The sequence below is a fragment of the Pagrus major genome, chromosome 14 (assembly GCF_040436345.1).
Source record: "Pagrus major chromosome 14, Pma_NU_1.0".
Taxonomy (NCBI): domain Eukaryota; kingdom Metazoa; phylum Chordata; class Actinopteri; order Spariformes; family Sparidae; genus Pagrus; species Pagrus major.
Genome location: NC_133228.1, coordinates 13,433,003 through 13,442,572, shown reverse-complemented (window position 1 = coordinate 13,442,572; position 9,570 = coordinate 13,433,003). Strand labels below are relative to the sequence as shown.

The window sequence follows — 9,570 nt, the reverse complement described above, 5'->3', positions numbered from 1 at the left end:
AGGAGCTCAGCCATGTTATAATCCTAACCTCTCCTCTGTGCTCGTAATGTAAACGCCACCACCTTTGATTGAATTCCTTTAATCGCGGCTGCACAGCATTCCTGTGCGCGGATCCTCTTGACGCCAGAATTTCCGACTGCACCTGAAAGCGGCACAGTGCATCCTCATCCAGCGCGTCACGGTGACGTCCTGTGCGGAGAAAATAGATGCCCTTACAGTTAAAATCATATCTCTGGAGCCTTAATATTTATCTTTATGTAAAAGGGTGTTTTAAAGCTCGGGAGAGAAGCGGCAGCATGCAGCGGAGCGCAGTGATCGTGGTGGCGGACAAGACGAGCCTGAAGAGGCCGTTTATCTTTGCAAATGCTGTTCATATGGTAGGTAAAAAAAAACCCTTTTCTATGTAATTCAAGCCAGGAGGCCTGTTTGAATCCCTACACAGGCTGTTTCTCTGATTTGCTGCTGTTTCTTTTCATCCGCAACATCAAATCCTCAACCCCAAAACTAGAACTGATTGTGTTTGTCTGCCTCGCATACAAACATGCTGCAGCGAGCCCCCCTCCATCAAAGATGATGTACAGTGTCTGCAGTCCGCTTTATACCAACATGTTTAACGTGGTTCAACGTGAAGAAAGTGACGAGAAAGAGAAACAGCTGGCAGCCACGTCAAAAAGATTTGCATTCAGAGAATAAGTAGTATGATTTCCATCCCTCTCCCCTCAGACGACATCTGTAATGGTTTTTTCCAATGCTGATGTTCACAATGTGCGAGGTTGTGATATTACTATAGCATGTTACTGCCTCAAGGGCCGGATTAAATGGACAGATTACACAGGGCAGTCTGTATTTTTCAGCCCCCCCACCCCCCCCATGCACATTTTGATATTTGGTCAACAAAGACGATTCTCAACTGCCACATGAATATTATTATTATGCTCATTTATTTAGTTTGGTATATATTTTAGCTTATCTATTTACTGTATATTTCAGTATTCATACACAATTGGAACGTTATAGGAAAAGTATAGCCCTTATATACATTTTATTCATATGCATAGTATATGTTTATGTTTATTTTATTTAAAGTAGGGACAATGCACATTCATTAACATGCACACCAGAGTAATAACCATGTAAATGTGCCATATTTAGCCATACAGGCTAATTTTCAGCTGCAGTCCCTGGCAGGTTGATGGCATTAAATGTTTAATTTTAAAGCTGCACTATGTAGTTTTGGGGAAGAAATTTTAATCAGGAGCAAAATATTTTTTATGCCTAAACAAACTAAATGAATAAACTATTCCTTTTCATGACTGAATTAACAAACTGACCTTAAAGGACAACACAATTTCATAATGTTTCCCTTTGTTTATATGTGGCGGACTCTGCCACCTTTCTAGCTTCAAACAGTGTTCTGGGGACCTTATTTTCCTCTGAGAACAGCTTGTTTATTCAGTTATGGAATAAATAAATATTTCTGAGTTTGAGTTATTACCTCATTATAACTCATCTGAGTTAGAATTTCTTCTCTAAAACTACACAGAGCCCCTTTAATATGTGTCTCTACTGATTCAGATTTAGATAATTGAATGGTAAACTTACATTAACAGACAGCTATAGATGTGTTTTTCCCACACATGGACGCATTGTATATCTTAAAAAAAACACAAATAAATATATAAACATTGAAAAAAAGTTTTAGATGATGAGTGATTTTTTAAAAATGTTAAAATATTCAAACATTTAACATATGTGATAAAGCTGCTGTAAGTGATATATAGTGTTAAATAGCTCTAGCACAGAGTGTTTGGTCAGTAGCCCATGTCTCTCCTCCCTCTGCTCATGCAGTAAAAGAGAAAAGAAATGTTCTGGTATCCCTGCCAACTTTATCCAGTCCTGTGTCTAGATCGAACCCAGACTGCCTCCATTAGACCTTAAATGAACTATGCTAGGCTGGGCAATGTATCAATATTATATCATTATCATGATACGAGACTATGTATCATTTTAGATTTTGAATATTTGCTTTAAGGCTGCATTACATTAACGTGATGTCATTTTCTGAACACACCAGACTGTTCTACTAAGCTAAAAATGAAGCACGCACCCTGTCTAAAGTAAATGCACAAGCTTGACTGCACATCAAGTGTATGAATAACGTCTTTTCATATCAATTTGGGATCTCGGGGCTTCCAGAGACTTGGATTATGCTGGACGAGCTGTGTGGAGCCATTTTCTGTTTGTCCTCATCTACTGCAGTTGTTTAAGAGAATGCTGCAACACTCTTTTAAGGAGACAATGACTGAATTAAAATTTTTGGGTGAACTGTTCCTTTAAATATGCATTTTCTTTATTGTCAGTATAGTCTTAAGCCATTTTCAGTCATTCTTAACTTGCACTAGTTTCAAACTTAACAGTTGTTTATGTTCTTTTCTCCAAAGGCGCTGTGCTTCTTCATGTTGACGATGACTGTAGCCTGGCACCGAGACCTCCTACAAACCGGCAAAGTAAGACTGACGTCAGATGCTCTTCTCATACAGGATGATAATAATTTCCGACGCAGATGTTATTATTTACTGGAGGCAGAAATAGCTCCTGTCTTGTCAGGATTTAAAAAGGAGCAAAGGAGCTTCTGCGATAGAGAAGGACAACTGAGGAATTATTAATGCATGGGTTCACTTGGTCTTCCATCACTACTGTCTGGCATTTTATATTGTTTTTTTTCTCTGAACTCAAGCCTTCATATCGGCGAGCATCTGCCCGTTGAAGTGTCCTTGGGCAGGACAGTGAATTATCTTCAGGCTCTAAGGGTGCCGTTCTGTTGCTGACCCTGACCTTTGACCTCTTTTGTAACCATGCTATCTTGGAAATATGCTTGTGATGACAAAATCATATTCTTATTAGTTGTAAATTAACATCCTTTGACCTTAATATGTTAAATAAAAGAATATGTGTTAGTCAGGGCAACTGCCAGTCAATGCATCCCTTTAACACCAATGTTATCATTCTCCTCAGCTGGTGTCCAATGTTTCTGTTGTGATCATGTACATCATGGAGATCGGCTGCCTACTGCTCTCAGTGCTCGGGGTGTTCGGAGCCTGTACAGGAAAGAGATGGTGTTTGATTCTGGTAAAAACCTGCTTTAAGTGTTTGTATTACCACGGTGTGTGTGTGTGTGTGTGTGTGTGTGTGTGTGTGTGTGTTCTTGTATGTGTAGACACATTTATGAAAGGAGGCAACCTTGTATTGATGGTAAACATGTACAATTTTACAAATAGAGTGAACAGCAACCAATATAGGCTCAGTTTTTGTAGCCCGTTGAGAAATTCCCCAGACTCCCTTATAAAATTGCTTAATTTTGAACGATTTTGCATTGAGAGAAACTTTATACATTTTGTGAAATGCAGTCAATGACCAATTCTTGATTATTTGGGCCTTCTTGTAAATTCGGCAGATGTTATACATTAAGTTTCTTTATTTCTTTATGTAGAAACAGACAGTTCTTTCAAGATTTCCGTGTGCAGGACTGTTAATGTTGGTTAATGTGTGTGTGCAGTATGCAACTGGGATGGCAGCAGCCAGTCAAACAATCATTGTGAGAACAGCGCTAAGTTACCAAGATATTTATGAGGTAAATGCTTTTATAATATTTAATTTAATCTTTGAGTACTAAATAACTTGCAGGTATTAAAAAGCAGCTTTAACCACAGTATGTTTGATATGAATTCATCCTCAGAAACGTGTGGTCCGTGAAGAGACCAAGCTGCTGTCCATGATGCCACTTTCTGGAACCAGCAAAGCCAACAGGACGCTGTTGTATAGTATTCAACAAGAAGTAAGTAGCTATTTCCAGTGGGAAACACACAACCCAAATAATACATCTCAACCCATTAATATGTCAGCACTGTGTCGGCACATCTTGAAGCGAGATATCTCATAATGATCTGGCATTTTGAAAATTACTAAATTCAGCCAATTAAACAATATAAAAAATCAGATTATTATAATCACCTTGGTTTGCTTAGTGAAGACACCATTTCTCAAAGTAAATATCAACTCTTTTTGTCTCTCGTATATTTGTCACCTAAATTTGGGGGATGATCTTAATGCTTTGGTGTAGGTAAACAGGAAGTATAATCTTGCCATGTAATCACACTAACTAGCTTTGGCCTACAACTTGAGCCCTGTTTTTTAGCCCATTTGAGCCCAGTTGTTTCTTTGTCTGTGTGCCGGATTAGCTATTAGCTCTCCCTATTCGCAATGCACTCATGGTTGTAAAGACAACTACCACTGTATTACTTTAATAATTAAGAAAACCTAAAAGAATGATGATTCTCAGGCAAGTTCTGGAGTTTAAGGCGTGTCTTTTATCTATGATTTCTAAGCTGATTTATGGACTTAAATTCGTGATGGATATCAGAATTCATTCAAAAACATTCAGAAGGTGCATGTCAAAATGAATGTAAAAATGTGTATTATATGTGTGTATTTAGATTTGACTGAGTTATGAGTACGACAACACACCTACAAGCTACACAATATTGTCACTGCTAGCTTAGCAGAACTACAACTAGCATAATGATCACAAATATCTCTAAATTGTAGCATGAAACTTGAAGTGATTTAACATGGTCTGTGTGTGCCTGTGTGTGTCTGTCCCCTCCAGTTTGAGTGCTGTGGTCTTATTGAAGGCTACAAAGACTGGGGCTCCTCCATCCCTCCTTCCTGTAACTGTCAATATCCAGGAAAATGCGTGAGTATTTCCCTTTGTGTAAGCAGAATATAAGCTGTGAAGATGACTCATTCAGAGCGCAGATCCTGTGGCCACACATTGTCTTTCAATCAAAGTAAGACAGGCAGAATATCTTTTTTTTTGAGAAACTCTGTATGTGTGCATAGGTTTGATCATTTCAACGAAAAACACAAAATACTGAATGATCATCAGTATGGCTCTAGAGAGTTTTCTACTGCAATGGATAACCAGGAATAAACTGTGAGGTTGTTTATAGACTTAAAGTAAGCATTTGATACCATTAATCACAGCTTATTAATGAAGAAGCTGGAGAGATATACCATATCTCAGAGAGAGATAGCACAATCCTGAGGAGTTAACTTTAAAATCGATATCAATATGTACAACTAAATGATATTGAATCAAGGTTACTTTAGGGGTTCCTCAAGGTTCAGTGCTCGGCCGGCATTTGATATCAACAAGTTATAACCAAATTTAAGTAAAACAAAGTTTATGATATTAATATTATATTAATCGGCAAACCAATAAATTTGGTTTAAATGTTTGAAAATGTAAACATTACCATAGCATTACCTATGCAAATAAGACCCAGGATGCACCAATCTTCTACTACTCTTAATTGAGCATTATTTTTGTCACATTATTTAATGGGATTTTTTTCCGCTCACCAGATTCGACTACGGGGCAGCGCCACACTCGGGGCTCCCAAGAACCAGTATGTTTATCAAGAGGTAAAAGAGCTTCAGATTGTTTGGAAAAATATGAAGAATTACTGTTTCAGTAAAGTCTTACTTTCTCACTGATCTTCTCTCTAACTTTTTCCACTTTATGAAAAATTATTAGTCATTTTTTTCCCCCCACAGCCTTGCCTACCAATTTATGTTTCTGAACTGAAGCTTGCATTCTCGCTGGCGATGGGTATACAGTTTGGAAGTGGAGTGTTTTGGGTGAGTGTTTCTTTGTTTGCTTCTTTTTTCCTTCTTTCCTTCTTTCTTTTCTTCTTTTCTTTTTTCCTTATTGCCTTCCTTCCTTCCTGTCTTCCTTCTTTTCCTCTTTCCTAATTGCCTTCCTTCCTTGCTTCCTTCCCTATTTTCTTCTTTCCTTTTTTTTTTTACACATTTATATGTAAAGTTGGACTTCACAGTTATCAAATTGGACACCAATTCTACTGTATAACTTAGTTATGTTCATATTTATGCTATGATCAAAATATAGAAACATGGCAATGTCTGCTGCCTTCGCCGACAATGACAGTCACCAATTATGTTGAATTATTGACCTAATCTGTGCTAGATAACTTCATTTGTGTTATACTGTACAAGTAAATGCTTCCTGTCATGAAGTAGACATGGTACACAAAGGCTCTGGTGGTCCGAGTTGATCCTGCATCAGCGGAAAACCACAGCTGTAACCATCTTTGAACGCCACAGCATGCTTGTAACTCTTGTGCTCCCCTTCCCAGGTGGTTTTACTCGTCATGAGCATCAAGCTGATGGGCCAGATAAAAAGGAAACAGGAGTTCATGGCTCTCCTCCAATCAAACAGATATGTTCCTGGTGCCTTCTAGTCACCGTTTTGTTATACAAATCCCAAGTTATTATCAAGAGTACCTTGTTTGAATTTGCACATGTAAACACATACTGCTGTATATCATAATCTGGCTAATTTGTGCTATAGCAACACATGTTGACATTGTAATTTTTTATTAACACGTGTTAATGCATGTAACAGATATTGGAAAGTAATCAACATGCATAGATAAATTTCAAATAAGTCTTTTTTTTGCGTTACTGCTGTAAAGACAGTGCAATTTAAGGAAATTAATTAATCTTTAATAATCATCACATTTTCACATGCTTTTGTTATCTTACTGAGCAATAACCTGCTGTTTGTTTTCTTTGAGTAGCCGCAGTCTATCCTGGAATTTTGCTATATACAGTAAGTGTTGTCTTATCTGGATATTATTCTTTTTCCTTCATTCCTGGACACATCAGTGAGTCAGATATTAAAGGGTATTTTGAGTATTTATCAACTTGGACTTCATTTTGCCATATTTTTGTGTCTACCTGATCAATGGTGGCAACAATTTTTGAATCCGGTGCAGTGAATTAAGGGTTTATTTCAACCAAAGCAGAGTTGGTGAGGAGTGGAAAGATGAACCAGTGTGGTTTGGGTGAGTTTTAGCACATTTTTTTGTGGAGTTTGAATGAAGTGTGTTTTACGATAATAAAATTGCAGTTTCTGCAAATGGAGTCTGGTGGGTTCGGCAAGACTGTTAGCAGCTGTTTCTGGTAAAAAAAAAAAAGCATCTTACACTTTATCAAAAAGGTCGGTCTCTGTTGGTATCCTTTCCATAATGTTGTTATATAAGCTCAGAATAACATCAAGAGCAACATCAATGGCAAAAACAAGCACCTAAAGTGGACGTACTTTGATGGCGTGGAATTGCCCTGAAGGATTACATTGCAGCTTGTTTTGCCGCTGCCACCAGCGTCTAAACTGCAAAAACAAAATAAAACTCAACAAAACTGTCTTGGTTAGTCTGTCCATTGTTCCAACAATCACCACGCAAAGTTTAGTTAAATTAAACCCTTGATTTGATTCACTGCATTAGATTTACATATTTTGTTTGTTCTTTTACTCTTTTCTTTGGTAGGGTCTGAAGATACATCCTGCTGGCAAAGTGAAAGATTTAAAGATTTTGAGACGAATGTAGTCTTCATGATCATATGACATGTGACCAGTTGATGCTAGTAAACCAGTAAACACAAAGAAATATCTCTTAATCAATTAATGGCTTTAATATAACACTTTGCCGACTGGACCAACTTTTCTTAAACATACATATTTAAATACGCGTACATGTCTTTAGCTCACGCATTGAATTTCCAGCAGTATAGCAACCACTAACCTTTGAGCAAATAATAGTATTAATAACCCTCATGTAGCACCTTTCTTAAACAGTGTTTACAAAGCGCTTTGATTGAAATATAATCATTTATTTATCGTTGAGCAATGTAATTTTCTTGGGTAAATAATCAGGTCAGACAAAGGAATGAGCCACACAGCTCTCATTGGGACACCAGAATGTCTTGATGCCTTGTGAATAAGCACATTGTATATCTGAAACCTCATCACTCCGTATAGTTTCTCTTAAAGCACATTTAGTGAGTAAATAATCATGTCCGCCAGAAGGAGAGGGGACTCTGGTTGGTTGCACATTCAGTAGACATGCAGTAAATCCTTAATAAGTCTGCCTCCAAAATTTGGATTTCAAGGTATGGAGAAATGTTGGCAGGGCTGCAGTCGGACAGGTTGTGAGAGGCTCTTGTAAGGAAATGTGTCATCGATGTTCTTGCAGAGACTGTAATGTCCCAACTGATGCCACTCTCACCGAAGAAGCCTTTATGCCACATCACTTCCAAATATGACTTGCTGCATGAGCTGCCTGCGGTTGAAATGTCTCCTTGACTAATATGCTGTCAAATATATTTCATCTCAAAAGGCAGATCCAGTGTCTACCTGTGCACTTTAACCATTAATGCCTAATATACAACATATTCTTGCAAAGTATGGTATTATTGTTTCTGTCATACACTGTTTTTTATTTATGGAATGAACGTATGTAAAATTGTGTAAATAGCAGGAATAAAATGTGTGATTCTTGTTCCTTTGACTTCGTGAAATCATTTCTTTGAGTGTAAATACTTTAGTCCGTCACTTAAAGCAACATTATGTAGACATTGGCATATTGGTGCCCCCCACAAAGTGCAATAGCACTGTTGTAAATACATACTGGAGGTCTGTTACATACAAGGTCAGAATTTTGATATTTACAATATTAAAATATTCATGAAAAATAAAAATTCCACTAAAATACAATAAAAACTGCTGTGTCTCATTTTACCAGTATAACAAGACATGTCGGCATTGATTTCAAGTCGATGGCTCAAATGACCTGGGAGCTATTGAAAAAATTGGGCGGTGTATTCGCCACAAATGGTGATTTTTCATTAAAATATTCCTGAAAAATAGAAATTCCACTAAAATCCAATAAAAACTGCTGTGTCTCATTCTACCAGTATAACAAGAGCTGTCGACATTGATTTCGAGTTGATGGCTCAAATGACCTGGGAGCTATTGAAAAAATCAGGCGGTGTATTCGCCAAAAAATTGTGTTTTTTTTTAAAAAAAAAACAATTCCTGAGAAAAAGAAATTCCACTAAAATCCAATAAAAACTGATGTGTCTCATTCTACCAGTATAACAAGACATGTCGGCATTGATTTGGAGTCGATGGCTCAAATGACCTGGGAGCTATTGAAAAAATCGGGCGGTGTATTCGCCAAAAATGGTGATTTTTCACTCAAATATTCCTGAAAAATAGAAATTCCACTAAAATTCAATAAAAACTGCTGTGTCTCATTCTACCAGTATAACAAGACATGTTGGCATTGATTTGGAGTCGATGGCTTAAATGACCTGGGAGCTATTGAAAAAATTGGGCGGTGTATTTGCCAAAATTGTTGATTTTTCATTGAAATATTCCTGAAAAATAAAAATTCCACTAAAATACAATAAAAACTGCTGTGTCTCATTCTACCAGGATAACAAGACATGTCAGCATTGATTTGGAGTCGATGGCTCAAATGACCTGGGAGCTATTGAAAAAATTGGGCGGTGTATTTGCCAAAATTGTTGATTTTTCATTCAAATATTCCTGAAAAATAGAAATTCCACTAAAATCCAATAAAAACTGCTGTGTCTCATTCTACCAGTATAGGACCACATTTCTGATCGATTTCGAGTCAATCGGCC

At 37.3% G+C, this 9,570-nt stretch overlaps 1 protein-coding gene across 1 annotated transcript; it reads left to right on the top strand.

Moving 5' to 3' along the window:
* The first annotated feature begins 296 nt into the window (after nucleotides 1–296).
* LOC141008438 (tetraspanin-8-like) lies at nucleotides 297–6,320 on the top strand. The gene is made up of 9 exons (XM_073480804.1): nucleotides 297–377; nucleotides 2,442–2,507; nucleotides 3,016–3,129; nucleotides 3,557–3,631; nucleotides 3,737–3,835; nucleotides 4,667–4,753; nucleotides 5,425–5,484; nucleotides 5,617–5,700; nucleotides 6,216–6,320. The coding sequence occupies exons 1-9, from the start codon at nucleotides 297–299 to the stop codon at nucleotides 6,318–6,320; spliced, it is 771 nt and encodes a 256-aa protein (XP_073336905.1).
* The last annotated feature ends 3,250 nt before the right edge of the window (nucleotides 6,321–9,570 follow it).

Bases quoted from the DNA above. Each gene is read 5' to 3' on its own strand.
- LOC141008438 (XM_073480804.1), top strand. From the start codon at position 297: ATGCAGCGGAGCGCAGTGATCGTGGTGGCGGACAAGACGAGCCTGAAG. The intron at 2,508-3,015 runs GTAAGACTGACG...CATTCTCCTCAG, and splicing joins ACCTCCTACAAACCGGCAAA to CTGGTGTCCAATGTTTCTGT. The intron at 5,701-6,215 runs GTGAGTGTTTCT...TCCCCTTCCCAG, and splicing joins TTGGAAGTGGAGTGTTTTGG to GTGGTTTTACTCGTCATGAG.